The 27,906-nt window shown below is 42.5% G+C and overlaps 1 protein-coding gene across 11 annotated transcripts; it reads right to left on the reverse strand.

Annotated features, from left to right (window-relative positions):
- Positions 1 to 1,790: 1,790 nt before the first annotated feature.
- Positions 1,791 to 27,726, reverse strand: LOC123764499 (uncharacterized). 11 transcript variants are annotated; one of them, XM_069314520.1, is made up of 9 exons: positions 26,769 to 27,717; positions 24,333 to 24,648; positions 20,055 to 20,159; positions 19,142 to 19,444; positions 17,960 to 18,219; positions 16,777 to 16,903; positions 14,726 to 14,850; positions 11,741 to 11,816; positions 1,791 to 8,272 (listed from the first exon to the last, which is right to left on the reverse strand). In XM_069314520.1, exons 3-9 carry the CDS (start codon positions 20,149 to 20,151, stop codon positions 8,139 to 8,141), a joined length of 1,122 nt encoding a protein of 373 aa, XP_069170621.1. In that variant the 5' UTR covers positions 20,152 to 20,159; positions 24,333 to 24,648; positions 26,769 to 27,717; the 3' UTR covers positions 1,791 to 8,138. The 11 variants fall into 11 exon arrangements, with proteins under 11 accessions (XP_069170621.1, XP_069170619.1, XP_069170618.1 ...); XM_069314518.1 differs by having other exon boundaries at positions 11,741 to 11,819; positions 26,769 to 27,709; XM_069314517.1 differs by having other exon boundaries at positions 16,705 to 16,903; positions 26,769 to 27,705.
- Positions 27,727 to 27,906: the final 180 nt, after the last annotated feature.

Here is a 27,906-nt window from a genome sequence, read left to right on the forward strand (position 1 = left end):
CCACAACGCTGTAAATGCCTCACCCTCGTACTCCCAAATACGAACAATCGCCAACAGAACATAAACATTAGGCCTAAACCCACGCTTAACAATACATAAAGCTTAATTATATGGTATATAAATGCGAACAACACCTATTTTTTGACCTGTTGCGTTAACATTGACGCATGCGCCGTGGGGGCCGACCGAATGCTTCAACTATCCTATGCAGACGAGGAGTCACAATAGCGTGGTTAAAGTATGTTGACCAGACCACACACACTAGAAGGTAAAGGGACGACGACGACGTTTCGGTCCGTCCTGGACCATTCTCAAGTCGATTGAACCATTCTCACAATCGACTTGAGAATGGTCCAGGACGGACCGAAACGTCGTCGTCCCTTCACCTTCTAGTGTGTATGGTCTGGTCAACATTCTTCAACCAGCCTGGCCTCTGGTGCAGTTATCCACGTAATTTAAAAACAAATCATCTAAATCTTTTCTAAACACGATAGGGTAGGTTAGGTTAGGTTAGGTTAGGTTAGGTTAACCAACGCATTGTATAGAACCTTAATGAATAATACTAATTTATATATTAAAATAAACCTATTTTTTAAAACACATTTGCTTTAAAATGGATGAATGAGTCTTGGGTAGGGATGGAGTGGGTGGGGGGGGGGGGGTGAGGGGGGGGGGGCGAGGGTTGAAGGGCAGCTGCTTTAAACAACCTGCCCTCAGGCCAAGCTCGTTACTCGCTACGGGCTCACCATAGCCCGTGCTACTTGGAACTTTTTGTTCCAAGTAGCGAATCTTTAACAGCAACAATCGATACTCGGCTAGGGGGGGGGGGAATTAACATTTATTTGCAGAATATTTTTATATATATATTTTGAGTTATGTTTTTTGGTGAACTGGCTACTGCATCACTGAATATCACAGTGATATCACTGTGATATCACTAACGTCTTTGATGTTAGAGATAACAGATCACATAACAGTCCTCCACATTCACCCGTTTTTCCTGTTCAGTACTCCCGTTTACCGTTCTAACAGGAATTAAGATAATACTTCAAACAGTCACCATTCCCGCCCCCATCAAATAATAGAAATGATTTGCCATGACAATCGGCTTGAGAATGGTCTAGGACAGACCGAAACGTCGTCGTCCCTTCACCTTCTAGTGTGTGGTCTGGTCAACGATTTGGCATAACAACGGCCCAGGAAGCCTTCGAGGATACGGTCCGTCCAAGAATGCTCCACAACACCATTCTCCCGTAGAGTTTGAAAACCACTAACCTTGCGTTCATCGCTACACCACGAGCGAGGGGCGGCCAATTAGCTTGAGCCAGTCTGGACGAGCAGAGAAATCCAAACGTCTTGAAGCAGATCGCAGCACTGAAGGACCTTAAGTCCCTGTTTCCGGAGACCTGGATGCCACGGACCAAGCAGGGGGCGGTCCGGCGACCTAGACACTGTCAACATAACTGGCTAGGAGTAGTAGGGGGGGCGTCAGCTTCTGGGCTAAAACAGGGGGGGGTTAACCGCACCCTTCTAACGCCTAACGACCGAACTCTCCGAGGGTAGTTCGACATGAGACGACACACGTTCCCAAGATTCTCTTGAATATAAATCGAGCAGTCGAATTTACATTGATGGAGAATTTGACTGCACTGGGTTATCGACATCAAATTTATATGTATTTCGAAGAATACGATATTTGTATCTATATTTTGCACAAATACAAATATTTGTATTTCTATGTAAATGAATGGTGGATGAATTTGATGTGGCTAACATAAATGGTTCTAGAAGATATGGAATTAATTTATTACAAAGATACTCACTTGACTGAACCGGGGTAAATTGACAGTTTTTTTTATGCATTTAATCCAATCTTTACATAGTTGGGAATCTATCAGTTCTATCATAAAGTATCAAGCAAAACTAACACAGTAATGGCTGAAACGAATCACTTTCACAATACTTCCTTTGCCTAATCACTGAAGTAATTAATAAGAGACACACAAGTTTTAATCATTAGATCGTAATTACCCAACAAATCATGCAAACACATTAACATGTTGACCAGACTACACACTAGAAGTTGAAGGGACGACGACGTTTCGGTCCGTCCTGGACCATTCTCAAGTCGATTGTTATGAGGAGGTAGGGTCAGGCAATAGGCCCCTGTAAGATTGGCTGGCTGAAAGATTGTGAACATGGTGACATTAACATGTACATTTATTGCTCATTACAGACACACATATGTGAAACACAGTCCATATGTGTAGCGCTTCACATTCATGTCTATTTATGCTGACTGGCACATGATAGATGGTTTCCAAACAAGAATGAGAGAGAGAACTCACGTGGAGCCGGTCGGCCGAGCGGACAGCACGCTGGACTTGTGATTCTGTTGTCCCGGGTTCGATTCCGGGCGCCGGCGAGAAACAATGGGCAGAGTTTCTTTCACTCTATGCCCCTGTTACCTAGCAGTAAAATAGGTACCTGGGTGTTAGTCAGCTGTCACAGGCTGCTTCCTGGGGGTGGAGGCCTGGTCGAGGACCCGGCCGCGGGGGACGCTAAGCCCCGAAATCATCTCAAGAAGAAGAAGGAGGCAGCGCATGTGTTTAAGGTCACCGCTTCTCAAGTTTAGTGTCCAGGTACACAATTCTCTTTAGGTTCCTTTTCATCATACTGTTGCTGAGTTATCCTAGAAATATTCATCGAGTCAAAAGAACGATGATTCCTCAAGTCTCTGTGATGATTCTGTCTTCTTTAGCTAGCTCGACATGACCTAGTTTGAGGTTACAACAGCTTTCGTTTTGGGCCCCTAAGGTGGCCCAAAAGCCCCCCCTGTAAGATTGGGCCCCTGTAAGATTGGGCCCCTGTAAGATTGGGCCCCTGTAAGATTGGGCCCCTGTAAGATTGAGCCCCTGTAAGATTGGGCCCCTGTAAGATTGGCCCCTGTAAGATTGAGCCCCTGTAAGATTGGGCCCCTGTAAGATTGGGCCCCTGTAAGATTGGGCCCCTGTAAGATTGGCTGAAAGATTGTGAACATGGTGAGTAGTGAGGTTACATAACCAGAATGAATAATGTCTCAGCATGAACATCAATAACACACGTCAGTGAACTATCACTTTTGTCTTGTCTATCATGCTCTAGTAGTTCACGAATAATTTGTTCAGCTTTCTCTGAACGCTTTCGTATTCTCACAGACACAATGAACTTCCTTCGAGCTGGACGAATCAAAAAGCAGAGATATGTAGGCCTCCAATGATAGGTTCACTCACCATGTCGAGTCATGATTCACAGTAAGGTTCTTACCTAACCACTTGGGTTGGACGGTAGAACGATGGTTTCGCTTCATGCAGGTTGGCGTTCAATCCCCCCCGACCGTCCACAAGTGGTTGGGGCACCATTCCTTTCCCCTTGTCCCATCACGAATCCTTATCCTGATCCCTTCCTAGGGCTATATAGTCGTAATGACTTGACGCTTTTCCCTACTAACTCCCTCCCGCCCTCGTGGAATAGCCCTTTCCCTTATAAATCAATGAACCACCTGGTCTCAAACTGTTTAGTGTAAATATGTCCAGGGAACAGTAAAAGTCTAAGTAAGATCTACCAGTTTACTGGGACGAACTTATCTACGAACTTATCTTATCTTATATACACATATCTCTCTATACATACACACAACAATGAAGGAAATTGACTCGAAGCACAAGCCATTGCAGCTAGACGTCACTAGGTAACAATCACCTAATAACATTGGTACTCTAATCACTAATCACTAATAATTACTCTAACTAATCACCTAATAACATTGGTCCACTCAAGACTAGCTGAAAGATTGTGAATATTGTGGGTAGTGATGGTACATAACCGTGGAGTGTAATGTCTCAGCATGAACATTAGTAACTCAAGTCAGTTAACTATCACTTCGTCTTCAGGCAAAGTCCCAGCTGGGCTGGCAAAGTCTAAACTCTTCTCAAATTAGTCAGAGTTCACAATGACTGGAATTATGACAAAGTCAAGAACTCTCAATAAGTTAAATTCCACAAAGCCTTGACCAATAGCTAAGTCAACTACTCGTCTTCTAACGTTAGAGAGTTACAATGACTGGAAAATCTGGCAAAGTCAGGAATTTCATCTCAAAAAATTTGTCCACAAACCTTGAAATTTGACAAAAGTCCTTAATCTTCTCTCCAGATAAATCCCACACGAGCACCAGAATGTGACAATATCCTTAATCAGCTCAAATACTAATATTAGTCACCTCACCAAAAGTTACACATATATATGCCGTTGAAAACACTTTGATACGCTGATCCACACAAAACCCCCTTCTGAGATTCTGTTAAGAAGATATATATATATATATATATATATATATATATATATAACTGAAAACTCACACCCCAGAAGTGACTCGAACCCATACTCCCAGAAGCCACGCAAATTACTCTAACCCAGAAGCCATCACCTCACCCCAAAGAATGAGGTGATTTGGTAAAATGCTATGCCCAAGATAACTATCCGAGTGCCGGCGGTGGGGTGGTTCATATAGCCTCGGCTATCACCTCATTATGTCCGGTCGTGATGGTCAAGTGGATTAAGGCGTCTTGTACATACCAGTTGCGTGGCTTCTGGGAGTATGGGTTCGAGTCACTTCTGGGGTGTGAGTTTTCAGTTGCATATGTCCTGGGGACCATTCAGGCTTGTTCGCATTTGTGTTCCTCACGTGTGCCCCAAAGAATGAGGTGATTTGGTAAAATGCTATGCCCAAGATAACTATCCGAGTGCCGGCGGTGGGGTGGTTCATATAGCCTCGGCTATCACCTCATTATGTCCGGTCGTGATGGTCAAGTGGATTAAGGCGTCTTGTACATACCAGTTGCGTGGCTTCTGGGAGTATGGGTTCGAGTCACTTCTGGGGTGTGAGTTTTCAGTTGCATATGTCCTGGGGACCATTCAGGCTTGTTCGCATTTGTGTTCCTCACGTGTGCCCCAAAGAATGAGGTGATTTGGTAAAATGCTATGCCCAAGATAACTATCCGAGTGCCGGCGGTGGGGTGGTTCATATAGCCTCGGCTATCACCTCATTATGTCCGGTCGTGATGGTCAAGTGGATTAAGGCGTCTTGTACATACCAGTTGCGTGGCTTCTGGGAGTATGGGTTCGAGTCACTTCTGGGGTGTGAGTTTTCAGTTGCATATGTCCTGGGGACCATTCAGGCTTGTTCGCATTTGTGTTCCTCACGTGTGCCCCAAAGAATGAGGTGATTTGGTAAAATGCTATGCCCAAGATAACTATCCGAGTGCCGGCGGTGGGGTGGTTCATATAGCCTCGGCTATCACCTCATTATGTCCGGTCGTGATGGTCAAGTGGATTAAGGCGTCTTGTACATACCAGTTGCGTGGCTTCTGGGAGTATGGGTTCGAGTCACTTCTGGGGTGTGAGTTTTCAGTTGCATATGTCCTGGGGACCATTCAGGCTTGTTCGCATATATATATATATATATATATATATATATATATATATATATATATATATATACATATATATATATATATATATATATATATATATATATATATATATATATATACAAAAATATTCAGAAAGCAGACACCATAAGTGTGATTCTCTGCAACCCTGACAGATCAGTGAGGCAAATGCTTCCCGACACAGTGGCCAACTCACAGTACCAACAGTACACCAACCCATCCTCATACCATGTCCATTCCATCCAGCGGTCGATCCCAAAAACATATTTATAAATTTTAACATGCTTTTTAATCAAAATCAAAATTTTCTCAAATATAAATAAATATTATTACATATTAGCATATTGTGCATATTTAGCCACTGGGTAGGTTAGGTTAGGTTAGGTTAGGTTAGGTTAGGTTAGGTTAGGTTAGGTGTTTAGGTTCTGTTGGCGATTATTTGTATTTGTAGTACGTGGGTGAAGCATTTACAGCGTTGTGGTTCGAACACAAGTCGTCAGTGAAGAACTTGTTCGGGAAGTGTTCGGACGTCATCAGCTGTGAATCGTGTATACAATTTTTCATTTTTAAACAGGGGGGTTTGGCGGGTGCATGGAATCACCTTTAGCTTTTGTATATGAGGACAGACTGACTGCACATAATATATAAATCAACAGGAAAACAGACTGAAAAACACTCTCACGTAAATATACACTTTGAGAACATACACAGATGTTCAACTACACAAATTTAGCAGCATACAAATATACATAATACAACAGCCAAGAAGTTGACCAAACGCACCGAGAGTGCTGTACTCACACACACACACACACACACACACACACACACACACACACACACACACACACACACACACACACACACACACACACACACACACACAAAATGGTTGACAAATGGAATGCATTAGGAAGTGATGTGGGTGGAGGCTGACTCCATACACAGCTTCAAGTGTAGATATGATAGAGCCCAATAGGCTCAGAAACCTGTACAACTGTTGATTGACGGTTGAGAGGCGGGACCAAAGAGCCAGAGTTCAACCCCCGCAAACACAACTAGGTGTGTACAACTAGGTGAGTACACACACACACACACACACACAGTAGTTTCAAAGCGTTATATGACAAAGAGTGCTGGGTAGACGAGACACCACGAGCGTAGCTCTCATCCAGTAACTACACTTAGGTAATTACACACACACACAGGCAAGGGATAAGGAGGATAACGACAGTACCAGCAGCAACACCTCTCAACTAGCGAAACAAGCAATTACACAATCTAAACATCATTAAATATAATAATAATACAATGCAATTGCATATAGTAGAATATACCTATATATAATGATATTTCAAAACCTCCAGAATAAATATATTTGTAATAGAGATACCTTGACACTTAAAGTATAACCTCAGCGTCATATGGTTATCATACTCAGATCTGGCATATGCTATCCGTTCTTGGGTCAATATACAATCGTCCGGTTAACTGGATACAACATATTTTAGTAGACAATTTCCTACGTCCAGTTCCTCTCCCTCTTACTAGGGGCAACTAGCATATCCTTCGCCTAGTACATATCCTTCTCAACCTTCTCAAGACACTATACACTCCGAGAACAGCTCAGGAACAATGAGAGGATTTTCGACAAGCCGCCGGCTTCCTATCATCGTGAAGACCACTTGAGGTGGTGGTCTAAAGGTGAGGAATATGTCTTTTAAGGAAGCCATTATTAACTAAGTCTAAACTTAATTCTTTATCAACATTTGATGATTTGTTAGTCCTGTGCAAACGAAGATTTACAATAACGTGGCTGAAGATATGAAGATCATCATGTTTTGTTAGTCTTGGTCTTGTTAGTCCTATACGAGGATCTTGTTAGTTCTGTTAGAAGATCTTGTTAGTCCTATAAGAAGATCTTGTTAGTCCTATAAGAAGATCTTGTTAGTCCTATAAGAGGATCTTCTTAGTCCTATACGAGGATCTTGTTAGTTCTGTTAGAAGATCTTGTTAGTCCTATAAGAGGATCTTCTTAGTCCTATACGAGGATCTTGTTAGTTCTGTTAGAAGATCTTGTTAGTCCTATAAGAGGATCTTCTTAGTTCTATAAGAGGATCTTGTTAGTTCTGTTAGAAGATCTTGTTAGTCCTATAAGAGGATCTTCTTAGTCCTATAAGAGGATCTTGTTAGTTCTGTTAGAAGATCTTGTTAGTCCTATAAGAGGATCTTGTTAGTCCTATAAGAGGATCTTGTTAGTCCTATAAGAAGATCCTGTTAGTTCTATTAGAAGATCCTGTTAGTTCTATTAGAAGATCCTGTTAGTTCTATTTACTGTTGCGTAAATATCTAATTTCAAAATGTATGTACAATCTGTTTGGAGACCTGTGTTAATGAAAAAATCCGTAGGAGCCCTGATATGGGATCGAATTTATGCACTGGGTGTTCCCAGATACCCGCTCCAGACAACTAGGCCGCGCCATGGTCGAAAAATGAAGGATTCCAACCCGGGATACAACTGCATCCTCGAAGAATTCCTGAACCCTCGTTCTAAGGTTCAACAATCCCCTTATCACAACTACGGATTTTCTCATGCATGCCAAGTCCAGTGAGTGGGATTACTCTCTGTTTATCCGGGTTCAAATGCTGTTACTTCGGCAAATACTTGACTCTGTGTTGTAATGTTTCGTCATATGGGACGTAAATGTCATTCGTGGTCTCCACTGCAACGTTTCCAGTGTTGGAGGCATCTTGAGGGGCCGTCTTCACCTCGTTTTCAGGATCTGAGGGTGACAGAAGGTATTCAGTATCACATTGTAAGCCATTATGTATTTTTTATACTAGGAGGGGTATACAGGGTTGGCTGGGTCTCTCTATCTGCTTCCTCTCTCTCTCTCTCTCTCTCTCTCTCTCTCTCTCTCTCTCTCTCTCTCTCTCTCTCTCTCTCTCTCTCTCTCTCTCTCTCTCTCTCTCTCTCTGTTATATCTAGCTATATATCTAGATATCTCTCTATCTAGCTATATATCTAGATATCTCTCTATCTAGCTATATATCTAGATATCTCTCTATCTAGCTATATATCTATCTAGATATCTCTCTATCTAGCTATATATCTATCTAGATATCTAGCTATATATCTATCTAGCTATATATCTATCTAGATATCTCTCTAGCTATATATCTAGATATGTCTCTAGCTATATATCTAGATATCTTTCTTATCTAGCTATATCTATATCTTGTTTCCTTTAAGTGCTCTTACCCAGGCAAGTTTGAGGGGAGTCTTCCGAATCTTAATCATCATTATCTTACCTCAACTCAGCTGCAACCTTATCATTTATTTCATGAGAATGTAATCTGAGACTAAGTGAAACTTTCTCCAGACGTCACTTGGGAATACTAAGACTTAACATTATTGTCTTAAACTAAACTCGTCTTGGATTAGTATGTTATAGTTAAGCATCTTCTTAATCCTTGTGAAGTATTGTGTTTGTTTAGGGATGAGATGAGTTACATTTACACTCTCAGTCTCTCCCATCTCCCTCATTCTCTCCCACATCCTCTCCACCGTCCTCTCCCTCATCCTCTCCCCCCCCCCTCTCATCCTCTCTCCACATCTTTTCGGAAGATAAAACAGCATCCTGCCACATTTCCACAACACGTCTAACAAAGTTATAACCTCACATGTCTACGCAACGAGCGTGTTGTGATATAGATTATCTTAAGGTTATCTTGAGATGATTTCGGGGCTTTAGTGTCCCCGCGGCCCGGTCCTCGACCAGCCTTCCACCCCCAGGAAGCAGCCCGTGACACCTAGACAGCTGACTAACACCCAGGTACCTTTACTGCTAGGTAACAGGGGCATAGGGTGAAAGAAACTCTGCCCAATGTTTTCTCGCCTGGGATCGAACACAGGATCACAAGTCCAGCGTGCTGTCCGCTCGGCCGACCGGCTCCCTTAGGGATCAGATGAGTTGTATGATACAATACAATAACCGTAGATCATCAAGTCATCAGGACAAAGTAACAAACACAAAAGATAAACATTCGCTGAACCTCATCTCAGGTCGCTCTTAAGACGTTTCTAACTAATAATGGTAAATTGTTCACTAGGGAACGTAACCTTAGACCGGAATCCTTCGTCCCATCTTCTAACTCAGAAGGGTTGTTTAGGGAGGCGGGCTTGATATTTGGAAGTATATAAGAGAGGCAAGGCTCCTCTTGATGTCATCAATTAGAGATGATGATGTTCAGAGATTATATGTTCCATATAATCTCTTATATGTAATTATATGGAACATATAATCTCTTCCCACAACCAAACCATCGCCAGAGAAATCCTAGTAAACAACACAGAAATCATCGATAGATACAGCGATAGCAGGCGTCTTGACGTTTGCGAGGCACTACACATCAAGAAGTCAACACCAGCAATCAACAGCCAATTAATGCACAACTATATTCTACCCACCTCAAGACTCCGCTCCAATATAGAAGCATCAAGAAATATGGACCAATAGGCTTTCTACAAACACTTCTATTCAATACCCATTGTTTCGTGTTCTGTCTTGTGTTGATGAAATTAATACCCTATTAATGCCACCTCTTGTTCTGTCTTGTGTTGATGAAATTAATACCCTATTAATGCCACCTCACCCCATCCACCTCACTAAAATGTAGATATAAAATCGGAGATGCGTAAGTTCTATTCCATGCCACACTTGGTCCGGGAGACATCTCCCGTCACGCAGGGTGCAGTTGCGCCTCCACAGATCTCCAGTATCATCTTTTGATACTGGTAATGGCTCGAAAGGGCCACCACTTACGGGCTATCCATGCCCGTGCCACCTCTTGGGTGGCTTAATCTTCATCAATCAATCAATCAGTTCTATTCCACCATTATACAGTCTCCGTGGTGTAGTGGTAAGACACTCGCCTGGCGTTCCGCGAGCGCTATGTCATGGGTTCGTATCCTGGCCGGGGAGGATTTACTGGGCGCAATTCCTTAACTGTAGCCTCTGTTTAACGCAACAGTAAAATGTGTACTTGGATGAAAAAACGATTCTTCGCGGCAGGGGATCGTATTCCAGGGACCATAGGATTAAGGACTTGCCCGAAACGCTACGCGTACTAGTGGCTGTACAAGAATATAACAACTCTTGTATATATCTCAAAAAAAAAAAAAAAAAAAAAAAAAAAAAAAAAAAAAAAAAAAAAAAAAAATTTGGTCACCACTTGGTCCGGGAGACATCTCCCGTCACGCAGGGTGCAGTCGCGCCTCCACAGATCTCCAGTATCATCTTTTGATACTGGTAATGGCTCAAAAGGGCCACCACTTACGGGCTATTCATGCCCGTGCCACCTTTTGGGTGGCTTAATCTTTATCAATCAGTCAGTTCTATTCACGACGGGAGGCATCTCCCGTCACGCAGGGTGCAGTCGCACCTCCACAGATCTCCAGTATCATCTATTGATACTGGTAATGGCTCAAAAGGGCCACCACTTACGGGCTATTCATGCCCGTGCCACCTTTTGGGTGGCTTAATCTTTATCAATCAATCAGTTCTATTCAGTTGTGTATTTGTAAACTAAAGTCTTTGAAAATGTAATAAGTTTTACGAAACGCGCTCGTGTCGCGTCAGACTAGAAATAAAAATGAATTTTGGAGAATTGATTTTTGATTTACCTCCAACAGTGAAAAGAAATGTACGAAAGATTGAGAAAATTCGTGTTAGAATTATTAATCTTACTTTTTCGGTCATATTTAATAATATATGTCTACAGGAAAGACTGCTACCAATATATATATATATATATATATATATATATATATATATATATATATATATATATATATATATATATATATATATATATAATTAACTGGTTCTTGGGGCTCGGCGACAGAAAATACCGTCAAGGGAACAGAGAAAGAAACAAACATTTGAGAAATAGAAGTATTGGGTAAGAAATACTAGTAATAATAAGCACTATAAAAGCCAAAGACCAGGCAAACAAAAGTAATGGGGTTTGAAGGACTGGAATAGCAGCAAGCATTTTACTAAATAGCTTTGTAAACAACATTTTACAAAGGCTATCTTACGAGATAAAAGCTTTATTATTTTTGTATCTATTTTCTTGGTTTTCACTAAAACTTTTAAGAAATTGTTTGAACAGAAGATGGAGGCGGAGCAACAGCATAATATTCTGTATCAGAGGAAGCATAATATTGGCAGCCATATGATAATAACCTGTACAGTAGTCAGTATTGTTTCCTGCTACATGGTCTATATGGTTCACTGCGTATGTGTCACTCATCTCGGGCTCCTTCTGTGGAAACACAACCACTGTTAGTCATTACTCTGCCACAGAGAGAGAGAGAGAGAGAGAGAGAGAGAGAGAGAGAGAGAGAGAGAGAGAGAGAGAGAGAGAGAGAGAGAGAGACAGAGACAGAGACAGAGAGAGAGAGAGAGAGAGAGAGAGAGAGAGAGAGAGAGAGAGACAGAGACAGAGACAGAGAGAGAGAGACAGAGAGAGAGAGAGATGCCCATTACCACGAGGTTCATTAGTCATAACCTCTCAGGATATGAATCTTAAATATTGATTGATTGATGAAGATTATGAGGAATATTAAGCCACCCAAAAGGTGGCATGGGCATGAATAGCCCGTAAGTGGTGGCCCTTTTGAGTCATTACCAGTATCAATAGATGATACTGGAGATCTGTGGAGGTGCGACTGCACCCTGCGTGACGGGAGATGTCTCCCTTATATCTTAGATATGTGATAACAGGCTTATATAGTCCATGACTACTCTATGGAGATTCTTTCCCATTAAAGGAAAGTTTGTTGAATTATTTTAACACTGCCAGAATGCAAATTTTATTTCAATGAAGAACAACATGGCGATGTAGAGAGGAAACTAGGAACAGCTAGTTGGAACACATACGCAGAACACATACGCTGGAAAACTAGAAACACAAAGACTAGATTTGTCAAACTAGAACACATAAGCTGGACTTGTGATCCTGTGGTCCTGGGTTCGATCCCAGGCGCCGGCGAGAAACAATGGGCAGAGTTTCTTTCATCCTATGCCCCTGTTACCTAGCAGTAAAATAGGTACCTGGCTGTTAGTCAGCTGTCACGGGCTGCTTCCTGGGGGTGGAGGCCTGGTCGAGGACCGGGCCGCGGGGACACTAAAGCCCCGAAATCATCTCAAGATCTCAAGCTCACTCAGGCGACCTTAAAGATCAGAGTTCGCTTCGCTAATCATGGCAGAGGAAGTTTCAGTGATGACCTTTTGCAAATATGAGTGTAGCAACTCAGTGGTTACTTTCTCAGTCCATATATTGTTCATGCTATTCCAATTCGCTGTTCCAACTTATTCCTCTATATTTGCAACTGGGGTTTAGAGGGGTACAAATAGAAGCTGCCTAATTATGTTCTTACGAAGACGTCTCCATTCATAATGTACCTTACCTTGAGGTTACCTTGAGGTGCTTCCGGGGCTTAGCGTCCCCGCGGCCCGGTCGTCGACCAGGCCTCCTGGTTGCCGGACTGATCAACCGGCAACTGATATGTATAACAGAGTTAGGTTGAGAAATGAACAAAAGACTGGCTAGCACCGGATTGGGTGGTTCATATTGGTTCAGTGTGAGTGTTTACCTTCGCGATAAGGAGATTGGAACGCCAAGTTGAAAGCAATAGCAGGTAATGCATGATAAGGTTTAAAGGGCACTGTAAATATTTACACACACACACACACACACACACACACACACACACACACACACACACACACACACACACACACACACATGCACACACATACACACACACGAGGCAGAAACAAATGGGCAAAGTTTCTTTCACCCTGAATGCCCCTGTTACCTAGCAGTAAATAGGTACCTGGGAGTTAGTCAGCTGTCACGGGCTGCTTCCTGGGGTGTGTGTGGGATGTGTGGGTGAAAAAAAAGTAGTTAGTAAACAGTTGATTGACAGTTGAGAGGCGGGCCGAAAGAGCAAAGCTCAACCCCCGCAAACACAACTAGGTGAATACACACACACACACACACACACACACACACACACACACACACACACTCTCTCTGGTGTTTGGCGTTGGTGGCTGAGTAAACAGTACGCTAGATACGTAATCCTGTGGTCCGGGGTTCGCTTTCCGGCGCAGGCGGAAACAAAAATGGGCAGAGTTTCTATCACCCTGATGCCCCTGTTACCTAGCAGTAAGTAGGTACCTGGGAGCTAGACAGCTGTTACGGGCTGCTTCCTGGGGGTGTGTGGAAAAAATAATTAGTATGCAGACGAGGAGTCACAATAACGTGGCTGAAATATGTTGACCAAACCACACACTAGAAAGTGAAGGGACGACGACGTTTCGGTCCGTCCTGGACCATTCTCAATTAGATAAATAATTAGTAGTAACAGTTGAATGATTGACAGTTGAGAGACGGGCCGAAAGAGCAGAGCTCGACCCCCGCAAGCACAACTAGGTAAAATACACAACTAGCTAAATACACACACACAGGTAGGACACCAAGGCATGAGCATTTTCAGGACCTGAAGGCATAAGTAGTAGTAGTTCGAGGAGTCTTGAGCATCAGCAGAAGATCGAATATAAGAGCAGGAGCAGAACGAGAAGACATTAGCAGGAGCAGAAGGAGAGGACATTATCAGGAGCAGAACGAGAAGACATAAGCAGTAGCAGGGAGAGAAGGCATGGCTGCCACTACAAGCTCAGATGAGCCACATAATTAACAAAAAAAAAAACACTTTAAATTATATAATGAGCAAGAGGGATGACCTAGAATGAGACATAGCTGAGGAGAACTCATTATACAGTGTAATGAGTAGATACAACAAGAAGCCATAGCCATTACCCTTGCAATAGCCGACCAGTAACTTAAAACCCGGGTCCAGGAGCTAATACTCACTCAGCAAACACAAATAAGTACTTATACCTTCGAATCCGTACCCGGCTTACTGCTGGAGACTAATAATAAAATTAAAACTTACTAATAAGTGAAGAGCGCAATCTGCAGCTACCTGACTGGGAAGACCAGCTAAGTCAGCATTCACAAAGCTTCCACACTTACGAAATATGCACCTCTTACCTTGACCATGGCGTCTTAGATTGTATTTACCAAACAGTTTACGAGCTCTAAAGTGCTAGAAGGCCATAATCAACCCAATACTTGGTGAAGTGACTATAGTGCAGTACCTGACGTCTTAAGTGGAGGACGTAACAGGAGAGTAGCAGCACCAAGATGGCCACGATCACCACCAACACGATGTAAACAACACATGAAGGACACGGTTTCTTTTCGCTCGAGTAAGAGCCCGGATCTGTGGGATCGTAAACACAGAGAGTTAGAAAGCATCATATTTGCTCCTAGCGTCCAACTGCTCTTTAAAATATCGCCTTGTGAAATGTTTCAGTGTACATCAATGTTTATCTTTGACTCAATACAATGATGTAAAATAAATGCTTTATAACTTTAAACATTTGGAACTTTAAAAGTTCCAAATGTTTCATTAAAATGCTTTTTTCTTGTGTAGCAATACAAGTCAAATTCCCTGTCTCAAGCTGGAGAAGTGTTTCTATATACGCAGAACTGTTTATTACAGACCCATACTAAGCTGTGCTATATTTTAAAGACCTCATGATGCGCTGCGCTGTCTATAGCGACCCATGTTGTGCTATTTATAACGACCTAAGCGGCGCTGCGCTATTCATAGCGACCCAGGTTGCACTGCGCTGTTTATAGCGACCCATGTTGCGCTGTTTATAACGACCTAAGCGGCGCTGCGCTATTCATAGCGACCCAGGTTGCACTGCACTGTTTATAGCGACCCATGTTGCGCTGTTTATAACGACCTAAGCGGCGTTGCGCTATTCATAGCGACCCAGGTTGCACTGCACTGTTTATAGCGACCCATGTTGCGTTGCGCTATTCATAGCGACCCAGGTTGCGCTGCGCTGTTTATATCGACCCATGTTGCGCTGTTTATAGTGACTCAAGCTGCGCTGCGCTATTCATAGCGACTCAGGCTGCCCTGCGCTGTTTGGATAACGTAGATTAGATGAATTATATTTAGATTAAAATAACCTATTTCAGTTGGTCAGGGAAGGCACCGCACTATTAACGTAGCAGACAGAAATGCCAAATTGTTACCGCTAACGTAGCTGTCTAATCTAACCCAAGACAACCATACTTTAAACTCAACCAAATTACACATACCAGAATGGATGTGAGCGGTGAACGCTCAGTGTCCGGTAGACTCACCCAGTCTCCGGAGGCTCTTAGGCCTACCCTGTTGACTGTAGAGGGTTCAGCAATGGTAATCTGAACGTGGCTAACCATTTTCTGTCACGCCCCGGGGATCGAAACCCCGGATTCCCGATTGTAAGTCGAGCGGAATGGCTTTCCAAGCAACCAAATATATTCTCCTCGGTTGGTATCCGGGACTTAAAAATAAATCAGGAAATTTCTTTACAAAAAATGTCACAAAAGCTGAGTTACGAATAAATAAAAGGTAACTTTATTCCCCGGCTGTTTTACAGCCGCTCCCCTTTTGTTGAGATAAAAAAAAGGCTGCTGATTTTATATGTTTCTCCCCATAATCGTTAAATCTCCAAAACTCATTACAGTTGTGGTGTCAATACAGTCTCTGTACTTATGGCACTTTCAGTATTGACCTCCTTCCCTGTGATAAGGTCCCTTTTTGCTTAGATTACCGCCCTGAAATATTACTCACTGTGTACTCATTGCACACTGTGTATTCATTACACACTTGTGTACTAGCTACACTTAATGTACTGAAAAGTAGAGAGAGAGAGAGAGAGAGAGAGAGAGAGAGAGAGAGAGAGAGAGAGAGAGAGAGAGAGAGAGAGAGAGAGAGAGAGAGAGAGAGAGAGAGAGAGAGAGAGAAAATATAATTTTGTAAAGTAAGTCACCATGAAATGCTGAAAAATTAATATCAAGTTTAAGCATTTTTACTATACTTTTAAACATTCCTCACTCCACCACTATAAATTTTCTCACTTCCCTATCCTTGTATTTCCCTCTCTCACTCCTCTATCCTCTTATCTCCCTCTCTCTTCCCTATCCTTGTATCTCCCTCTCTCACTCCTCCCAAGATCTTGCACCCATCTTTGCCTACTATGCCTACACCCAACGTCACTTTTGCAATTCTCACCATTAGCTGGTTGCTTCTCGGAGGTTTCAGTAGTATTTATGGTGGGAGCTTCACCATTAGTCTGAGCTGTACCTTTGGTGCAGTTGCCGATGCACTGGGCGATGTACACTGGTCCCTTGAGTCCGCCCCTGAGGAACTTCAAGTCCCTGACTCCCTGGTACTTGATGTTGTCCAGGTGGCGTCCCTCGGAGTCTTGGACCTGTCGAAGGAGGTACAATCTTACTTTCCAAGCAATAAATATGTCGTAATGGTTTTACTCTCGACTGAAAACTTGTTTGGTGGTCAGGGTTAATTTGTCCCCTTGTCCCTCGTGTATTTGTCCCCTTATTTCGTCTTTTATTTTGTGATTATATATTTAGAACCTTGTGAATGTTCCTTTGGTAACCTCTTTTACCTGCTGTTTTCTTCAATCATGTTTTTTTACTTTTCCCAATTCTTAAGAATGTAAATTCTTAATCATTCTTCGTAAAGGATTACAAAGGAATTCAAACAGCAGCAAAATAATATTGAAATTAGGGTGTTTGTTTATGAAAACAAAGTTAGAGTTAGAGTTAGTTAGAGTCGGATCACAACCGGTTGGTCCCGGGTTCGATTCTCGGAGAGGACGAGACGTTAGGGCAAATTTTCTTACACCTGACGCTTCTTTTTCACCTAGAAGTAAATTGATACCTAGGAGATAGGCGACTGTTGTGTGTTGCATCTTGGGAATGGCCTTGGAAGACCTCGGTAACTGACATGATTCTTGTACCCGACAACAATAAAGAATATAATACGACAAGGAATTGTCTAGTCTATTTTTAGATGTACAATGGAAGTATTCTGAACTATAGTCATTTAGAAGCCGTATCATAGATTTACCACATGATGAAACAAAAAGTATTTTGCTTCGTTGAAGACAAATCGTTAACCAATAATTAAAAAGATATTGTTGTGAGACAAGTTGGATTAAAAAGTATTTAAACATTTTCGAACCTTATTATTAGTTAACTTTATTAACATGCCACTCAAAATTGTCTAACTTTGAGTGGTATGAGTTTGTTCCAGTAGTTTGAATACTTCACCGATTCTACGCGCGCATTAAAAGCTCTCTACACACACTTTTCAGCTCTGCAATCTTATCAGCCTTGAAAAGGCGGAAGTAAGGACTGACCAATATTCCATACGAGAGAGAACCTGACCTTGGAAGAGAACCAGAATTGGTGTGGGATTCCTCGTTTGGAAGGTTCTTAAGGTTATGGAAGGTTATTTAGTTTACCTCAACGTTGTGGTCCTTGAACAAAAACTTGAGGGTGACGGGTGAGTTGCTACTTAGGTCGCCACAGTCGCTCTCCGTCTCTTCGTCAACTACTGCCAGGCCGGAGCTGTTGTTCAAACACAGAGTCCTCATGTCTCCTGATACTGAGAAGCTCACGTTTGTGTCCACTGTTGGCGTCAGAACCAAGGTCTCGTTTTTTCCAGACGAAGGAATTCGTACATCCGACTCTCCATAGCTTGAGAGCCCCCTGTTTGACCAGCCTGGAAATATATGTGAAATGAGTATTTTTGTGGGTGTTTGCGCTAGTTGTTGTGTTTGTGTAAGTTAATGTAAATGTGATTTTATGTGAAAGTAATGGGTTTGTGAAAATGTATATATGCAAGTGAGATTTTGAAGTGAATATGTGTGTGTGTGAAATGAGTATTTTTCTGTAAGTTTTCGTGTAAAAGCGTATTTGCATGTGAATGCCAGTTTGTATATGCAAGAGAGATTGTGAATCGAATATTTCAGAGTGTGAAATAGTCATTTTGATTTGAAAGTGCAAAAGTGTGTGTATGTGTTTATACATTTAACAAGGAGATAACCTGTCTTTTATCTATAGAATAGTGCCCTGTTTGTATACGAATTATTCTGTGTAAACTAATTGTTTCTTCAGTAACCTTATTGATACTACAAAACATAAATGACACTGGTATCCTCCACGTTATCTTGGTAACGTCAGGCGCCCCCCCCCCCTTTACAGTTGGCTATATCACTGGGCATCAATAAATTCTCACAAGCAGCTACTAGAGTTCACATAATTAAATAGGATCATAGTGTATATCTTGAGGTTATCTTGAGATGATTTCGGGGCTTTTAGTGTCCCCGCGGCCCGGTCCTCGACCAGGCCTCCACCCTCAGGAAGCAGCCCGTGACAGCTGACTAACACCCAGGTACCTATTTACTGCTAGGTAACAGGGGCATAGGGTGAAAGAAACTCTGCCCATAGTTTCTCTCCGGCGCCCGGGATCGAACCCGGGACCACAGGATCACAAGTCCAGCGTGCTGTCCGCTCGGCCGACCGGCTCCCTAGTGTGGTAAGTAGTGCCAAAATTTTTTTATATTTTCATTGAATATTACATTGACACAAATTTATTTAGACTAATTCATGCCAAAAGAAGCCAACAACAATATAAGACTAACCTTGAGGACACTGCAGAAGAATATCAACGTCCTGAATGGTGAAAGTTTTTCTTGTTCCAATGGAGTATGAGCTTCCTGTAGACCGCTGAATCCTTCCCTGTACGTTCAGCTCTGGAGCTCCACTTAGCTTCAACTCAGCCTGTAACCACTCATGCTGTGCTAGGTTCTTATACTGCAGTGTGAAAGCATTTGTTGCTCCTTGATCAAACGTTATTTTAAAGTCTTTATCACTAGTTTTCACAAACCCAAACTTAACCGAGTCTTTAAACGTTGTAATTTCCAGGCTCTTCTTGACAGCACACTCTGAAACAGGAACGATAGATCTTCGATGTCTAGAATTATTTCCTCTTCATTGGAATAAGAAATATACATAAAAAAAATTCCTAAAATATACTCTTGCCTTACAATAATAACCAACGAAGGTCTCTGTTGTTGGTCGGGTAGGCAGACCTGAGGCCATGTCTTCACCTCTCAAGATCTTCACAGCTATGAACAACCCCCTCTTGACCTCCTGGAGAATCTGACCTGACCCAGGAATCTAAATTTTATCTGATATAGCTTTACCCATATTGTTACTGACACTGTTCATCCCACATTACTATGCGGCCCGTCATCCTAAGGTATCCCAACGTCAAGAAACTATCGTACTAAAGTGCACCTTGTCCTAACCTACCAGAGGACCCAAAACAGAAAACGGGACAGAATGTCTATTTCGCGAGCCGCTTATATTTTCTAGTATGACAGTTTTTGGCTTTTGCTTTTTGTGCTATCAACTGCTTGAAATCTATTGGAGAATAATGAAAGCAAATCCCTGTTGTGAATCTCGTATGAATCTAGTTTTCAAGAGGTAAGGAGGACTCTACTTTCCGTCATAAAGGGAGTGGACAACAACACGAAGGGACAATGTACTTACCACTGTACAAGTGGGAGTCTGGTGGCACGTCACTTTCCACCACCACCACCACCACCACTACCACCACCATCACCACCATACTCAGCAACATCCTCATCTTCCCTGCTGGAGACAGAATTTTATATATAAGAACATATGAATAAAGAAAATTGCAGAAGACCTATTGGCCCATACGAGGTACTTTCTATTTATATACACCTAAACTTATATACATATGTCTATCCTACACTTGAAACAATACACTGACCCCCAGTCTGCTATATATATTCAAAATAATTTGTTCTATAAATCAATAATCCTATTTCCAAACTAGTATTTACCCTAGATCTTTGCTAAATCTATTTTTTTCCAATATATATATATATATATATATATATATATATATAGAGAGAGAGAGAGAGAGAGAGAGAGAGAGAGAGAGAGAGAGAGAGAGAGAGAGAGAGAGAGAGAGAGAGAGAGAGAGAGAGAGAGGGAGAGAGAGGGAGAGAGGGAGAGAGAGAGAGAGAGAGAGAGAGAGAGAGAGAGAGAGAGAGAGAGAGAGAGAGAGAGAGAGAGAGAGAGAGAGAGAGAGAGAGAGAGAGAGAGAGAGAGAGGGAGAGAGAGAGAGAGAGAAAGTGAGACAAGTGTTTATTTAGACAGCCTAACTTGTTTGTTTTTAACTTGTTTTTAACTTGTTTTTAACTTGTGTTTAACTTTCACTTGTTTCATCTAATTAGTTCCTAGTGTTTTATAATAACTTATCCAATTTGTATTTGTCATATTTTAATATTTTAAGTTAAACTTTATATTATTTATTTAATTTCTGTGTATACATATTTTTCAAATATTTTCTTTGTAAGCTAAGATAGCGTAGGATAAGCACATCCTGCTGGAACAAACATGATTAGCCCTAGTACACAGCCCTGCGCGACCCCGCTTGTAACACCTATTTTTTTTTTGAGATATATAGATGTTTTTTGAGATGGAAGAAAATGTAGAATAGAACCAGTGAAGAGCAGAGGTGCCATAGGCACAATCAGAGAACACTGTATAAACATCAGAGGTCCGCGGTTGTTCAACGTCCTCCCAGCAAGCATAAGAAATATTGCCGGAACAACCGTGAACATTTTCAAGAGGAAACTAGATTTATTCCTCCAAGGAGTGCCGGACCAACCGGGCTGTGGTGGGTATGTGGGCCTGCGGGCCGCTCCAAGCAACAGCCTGGTGGACCAAACTCTCACAAGTCAAGCCTGGCCTCGGGCCGGGCTTGGGGAGTAGAAGAACTCCCAGAACCCCATCAACCTGGTAGCCAGGTATATACAGGAGTTGTTACATTCTTGTACAGCCACTAGTACGCGTAGCGTTTCGGGCAGGTCCCTGGAATACGATCCCAGCCGCGAAGAATCGTTGTTACAACCAAGTACACATTTTACTGTTGAGTTAAACAGAGGCTACAGTTAAGGATTTGTGCCCAGTAAATGCCTTTTCGGCCAGGATACGAACCCGTGACAAAGCGCTCGCGGAACGCCAAGCGAGTGTCTTACCACTACACCACGGAGACTGGTACCTCTCTCAACACCTCTCAACTTTCTAGCTGTTACTCTCACTGTGACTCTCTGTCTTCTGTTGCTTAGGTATTCTCTCATTAACCGCCAGTTTCTCTGTGTTAACATTCTCCTACCGCTACGTTAACTTATATTACGTCGAATATTATAAGTTAACTGTGTATATTATGTTAACTTAAAATAACTTAATATACGTTTTTCTATAGAATACAAATTTAAGGATTGATACGACTGAAGTTAATCAGATGAGATATAAATAAGGGTTTAAATATATAACCACGAAATAGGACTAAAAAATAATGGATATATATATATATATATATATATATATATATATATATGTCGTACCTAGTAGCCAGAACTCACTTCTCAGCCTACTATTCAAGGCCCGATTTGCCTAATAAGCCAAGTTTTCCTGAATTAATATATTTACTATAATTTTTTTCTTATGAAATGATAAAGCAACCCTTTTCTCTATGTATGAGGTCAATTTTTTTTTATTGGAGTAAAAATTAACGTAGATATATGACCGAACCTAACCAACCCTACCTAACCTAACCTAACCTATATTTATAGGTAAGGTTAGGTTAGGTAGCCAAAAAAAGCTAGGTTAGGTTAGGTTAGGTAGGTTAGGTAGACGAAAAAACATTAATTCATGAAAACTTGGCTTATTAGGCAAATCGGGCCTTGAATAGTAGGCTGAGAAGTGCGTTCTGGCTATTAGGTACGACATATATATATATATATATATATATATATATATATATATATATATATATATATATATATATATATATATGTACTCAGACCCAGTCCATTCTATCCAGCTGTCAACCACAAAGACACATTCATCAATTTTATCATTCTGTTTATTTATTTATTGTTTATTTATTCAATTCAGTTTATTTGTATTTGTAGTACGTGGGTGAAGCATTTACAGCGTTGTGGTTCGAACACAAGTCGTCAGTGAAGCACTTGTTCCGGAAGTGTTCGAACGTCATCAGTTGAGAGTCGTGTGACGTCGAACGTCATCAGTTGAGAGTCGTGTGTCGTCGAACATCATCAGTTGAGAACGTTATTAGAGTCGTCTTTTTTCATTCATAAACAGGGGGGTTTGGCGGGTGCATGGAATGGACTTTGGGTCTTTGTTTGTAGGACGGACTGGCAATATCAGACCAACAACATTAGACCAAACCCTCATATCCGTTTCCTTAGGTTAAAGTTCAACAGTGACTCAAGTGATATGAGCCATTTCCTTCACACTCTCAAAGCTTCATTACTAGTCTTTTTTTTGACATGTTTGTAGCTCTCTTTTTTTGCACTATAAGATCCACTAATCTTGTAAGTGATTTGTGTTTACTTCTAGTGTTCTGTGTCTCAGCTTCCTCTATGTCGGGGGACGTTTTCTCCTCAGATATGTCTTCCATATCTACTAATCCACATGTACAACTCAGATATGTCTTCCAAATCTACTAATCCACATGTACTACTCAGATATGTTCTCCAAATGTACTATTGTCTATTGTATACCAATAGACCCTCCACTATGTACCACTGTTGAGCTCCACAAGGCCTTGCTGTTTCACCATAGCCTCATCCCAACGGATATCCGAATCCTGTTTTTGACAGGATTGCAGCCCGTCCTCCAAACAAAGATCCAAAAGTGATTCCATGCACCCGCCAAACCCCCTGTTTATGAATGAAAAGCGGTTTACACCCGACTCACAACTGCTGACGTTCGAACACTTCCGGAACAAGTGCTTCACTGACGAATTTTGTTCGAACCACAACGCTGTAAATGCTTCACCCACGTACTACAAATACAAATAATCGCCAACAGAACCTAAACACCTGACCTAACCTAACCTATGCCTATTTATACACAATATGCTAATATATTATAATATTAATTTATACTTGAGAAAATTCCCGTTTTGAATGAACAGCAAGTTAAAATTTATGAATGCGTCTGTGGGGTTGACCGCTGGATGTAATGGACTTGAGTCGAGGACGGGTTGCAGGATTGACGGTTTTGGATAGCCAGATAGGATGCTATCTGGCTATCATCTGCATATTATTTGCCCCTTTTTTCATACTGACGTTACATGCATGTTTTTACAAATACAAGAAATGTGGGAATATAGAAAACAGCAGAAAGTCTATTATGCCAATTCGACGGTGATCCTATTAATATACACAATCAAACTCGTTTATACATATGTCCAGCCTACGCTTGAAACAATCAGTGATCCCGTGTCTACTGTCTTACCCGGTAATTTGTTGCATAAATCAACCTATAATTTTGTAATCAGAATTGGGCGCAAAATATTTCATTTCTCCCAATTTTCGAGTCTTGTGGTACATTGACTCAAGCGTGTAGGAATACAACTTCCAATTTGAAAATACAAGAAAATACAATAAAACAACATAATATGATAATTTAGTGCATGATAGATATCTTGATCTATGATATGATAATTTAGTGCATGATAGATATCTTGATCTATGAGCTTTACATGCACACAGTTCAAGGAGCACGGGACAACGCTCACCTCAGGTGCTACGGGACAGAAGACAGAAGAAAAAGAGGTGATATGATCACTACATACAAAATAGTAACAGGAATTGATCAAATCGATAGGGAAGATTTCCTGAGATCTGGAACTTTAAGAACAAGAGGTCATAGATTTAAACTAGCTAAACACAGATGCCGAAGAAATATAAGAAAACTCACTTTCACAGAGTGGTAGACGGTTGGAACAAGTTAGGTGAGAAGGTGGTGGAGGCCAAGACCGTCAGTAGTTTCAAAGCGTTATATGACAAAGAGTGCTGGGAAGACGGGACACCACGAGCGTAGCTCTCATCCTGTAACTACACTTAGGTAATTACGTATATATGATGATGTAAACAGCATCTGGACGCATTACTTCGAAAGCAAGACTCGTCCACTGACTGGGTAATCCCAGGTACATAACCTTGGAGTACGCGTCCTAGACCTTAGAACAGTATCTGGTTCTTCCTGAAGGTGGAGGTGTGAAACGTTTGGCTGCCTGAGTGAAGAGAACGAAATTATTAAGGGAGAGCGCCAAGTCATGACTACTATATATCACTGGGAAGAAGTCAGGATAAGGATTTATCTTCTAGTAGAAGATAACTGCGTCTTCTAGTAGATAAACCAACCCGTCCTCCAAAGGTTTCCTGACGTCAAGAAAAGGTCAATTTAAAGTGCCCTCTCCTAACCTACCAGAGGATCCACAGCAGAAAACGGGACAGTACGTCACTTTCGCCAGCCGCTTTCATTTTCTAGTACGAAAATTGTTGGCTTAATGTAACGCATACGAGCGAAATGCGACGTTCTTTGTAAGAGGACAGGTTGTAGGAGGACAGGTTGTAGGAGGACAGGTTGCAAGAGGACAGGTTGTAGGAGGACAGGTTGTAGGAGGACAGGTTGTAGGAGGACAGGTTGTAGGAGGACAGGTTGTAGGAGGACAGGTTGTAAGAGGACAGGTTGTAGGAGGACTGGTTGTAGGAGGACAGGTTGTAGGAGGACAGGCTGTAAGAGGACAGGTTGGATAAGCATACAGTTAGGCACAAGGCTGGCTGGTGACCCCATAGAGTCCCCCGGAAAGGCAAGCCCCCGGATCCCCACACCCTCCAAGCAGAAAACAGCAGGAACCTGTTTTCTAAGTGAAAAGATAAACTATTTTTTATCTTTTCCGAGCACCTGGAACTCCCTCCACCTCCCACCCAACACTTAAGGAGTCCAAAGACAAACTTGATGACTTCTCTTCCTTCTCAGCCGTGGTGGAGGAAGAGTACGTCTTGGAAAGCTCTAGAAAGATGTGAACTTGTGAACGATGGAGGATGAAGAGGGAGATTTAAGGCTTTTTCAGGTAGCAATGACCAGGAGAAACTATGGAAACCTGTGTGCAGAGAAGTGATACCGACAGTGATGCCAGACCCAAGAAGTGTTGTGATCGACGACAGACGGGACCCGGGTTACAAAGTTTTATACAAACTCCGCAGGAAAATCTCACCTGAAGAATGCAACAGGATCACATACGCAGGCGATGAGTCACAATAACGTGGCTGAAGTATGTTGACCAGACCACACACTAGAAGTTGAAGGGACGACGACGTTTCGGTCCGTCCTGGACCATTCTCAAGTGGATTGTGAATGTGAATGCGACGAAATGCGACGAAACGTCGTCGTCCCTTCAATTTCTAGTGTGTGGTCTGGTCAAGGATCACATACAGCGAGAGGCATGGATTAATGGAAGAAAGCGGGTGTTATTTCCCTCTACATATCTTGAGGTTATCTTGAGATGATTTCGGGGCTTTAGTGTCCCCGCGGCCCGGTCCTCGACCAGGTCTCCACCCCCAGGAAGCAGCCCGTGACAGCTGACTAACACCCAGGTACCTATTTTACTGCTTGGTAACAGGGGCATAGGGCGAAAGAAACTCTGCCCATTGTTTCTCGCCGGCGCCTGGGATCGAACCCAGGACCACAGGATCACAAGTCCAGCGTGCTGTCCGCTCGGCCGACCGGCTCCTATGTGCACTAATTTTTCACCAGAAGCTGGAATGGACCGTTCAATTGGCTAATGAATTTGGTGAATATGAACCATTATTTAAGGAGGGAGTTCACCGGCCCCACTTAACAGTTGGGACAGAAGAGGCAGTGGAACATCTAACGGATTTAAGAATATTGTTTTAGGTATTCCTGAAGTCGAAATAATTTACATTAAAGTTATTGTTTTTAAGTATCAGACATACTTGGATCCTGAATTTCTTCATCTCAACAATGAAAGTGTTGTGTGGGCTAAGATGAACATTGTACGTGGTGAAAAACAAAGCCAAACTGTTGTTTGGCGACTGACTAAGTCGCCTTAGTCAGAGGCGACTTAGTCAGAGAACTTAATCGATCTCTTGGCTTCATTTTGTACCTTCTCCAACTCGTTTAGTCTGCCTTTACCAAAGCAAGACATGACAGGGGCAGCATAATCAATAAAAAATCTCACAGTATGACATGTGATTACCACTGGAATGTGACATGTATAATATGATTAATAATTGTGTACTGTATGGGTTTGTGAGCCCCTTGAGGGACCTTATATAGACGGGGGTAGAAATAGCCTAAGCTACTCTATCCTTTTCTCAATAAACTTACTTGAATTTGATGGCTTGCCTTAGTGTTTACTGCACTCTATGGTGACGGAGAGCAGCATACTGATCCCTGTGGCGGCTCAGCGCGCACTGAGCTGATACCACCAGGGTTGCCAGACTGAATTGTCAAGGGAAAAGCGTCGTTCTTTGTTTTTGCTTAAAATTCGTAGAGTGGAGGTTCTTTAGAGCCATCATTTGTATCAATAGCTGATACAAATATCAATAGCTGATACATCCATCCCCAGAATGGTGGATTTCAGCCCCGGAGGGCTGGCTGTACCAGTTAGGGAGCTGGTGGGGTTAGTGTAGACCTCTAGGTCTTCCGTTTTTTCTTTGCCTGAGACTTTGGCTGAGCCGTGCTGTCGTAGGAGTTTGGTGAGGTGGCCTCTATGAGGAGGTCTTGTACCGGGTAGATGTCGTATTTGTGATGCGGCGGTGGAGCTCCTACTAAGATTTCCTCGTCTGAGGAGTCCGTAACCTCCGAAGTTGGTGTTTTCGTCTTTCGTCTCACAGCCTGAGGTAGGCTCAGGTGTTGTAGATTAGTGGTGGAAGCTATTTCAGGAGCGTTGGTGGTGCTGTTAGTGTTTAAAGACAGCACGTCTGCTGAGATGGTGATTGTAGGAGTGTTGGAAGTTGGAGACAGGCCTCAGGTGGTTCTGGAGTCTGTGATGAGATCGACCTCATGGTCGATCTGGTGGAAGTCTTCGGAGTGGAAGTAAAAGCAGTGAGACTTGCGTCCGGGGCGGGGGGTCCGGTAGCCATTGTGGAAGCTGGAAGAAGGTCATCAGGTACAGCAGCTGTTGGAAGTCCATTCGTGACGAGCAGCCTGTTGAATACGTGGATAGAGCGGGTAATGTCGTCGCCCGCTCTTTTCTCGGCGAGGTGAAGGAAGACGGGTAAAAGGGTGGCTTTGGTGGAGGCAGCAGGCGGGGCCGGTTGTGGTGTGAGGTGGTGCAATCGTCTGAGTGCGGCATCCCCAGGGGCCAGGCAGGCAGTGGTGAGGGAGTCACGTGTGTGTTTCCAAGTAAGGCTGGGAATTCCGACGGGAGCGGGTTTGCTGGTCAAGGTATGACAGTGGAGGAAGCAGGGGGTTATCTTTTTGATTTCCTCCTGCTAGAAGAGACAGTCAGGTGAGACCGCAG

Source organism: Procambarus clarkii, chromosome 79 (genome assembly GCF_040958095.1).
Source record: "Procambarus clarkii isolate CNS0578487 chromosome 79, FALCON_Pclarkii_2.0, whole genome shotgun sequence".
NCBI classification, from domain to species: Eukaryota; Metazoa; Arthropoda; class Malacostraca; order Decapoda; family Cambaridae; genus Procambarus; species Procambarus clarkii.

What these genes read in the sequence shown, in the direction of transcription:
- LOC123764499 (XM_069314516.1), bottom strand. Translation starts at nt 20,151, where the DNA reads ATGAGGATGTTGCTGAGTATGGTGGTGATGGTGGTGGTAGTGGTGGTG. An exon ending in CGAGAAGCAACCAGCTAATG is followed by an intron (nt 14,851 to 16,704) that starts GTGAGAATTGCA and finishes ACGATCCCACAG; the next exon opens with ATCCGGGCTCTTACTCGAGC. An exon ending in CAATACTGACTACTGTACAG is followed by an intron (nt 8,273 to 11,740) that starts GTTATTATCATA and finishes TGTCACCCTCAG; the next exon opens with ATCCTGAAAACGAGGTGAAG.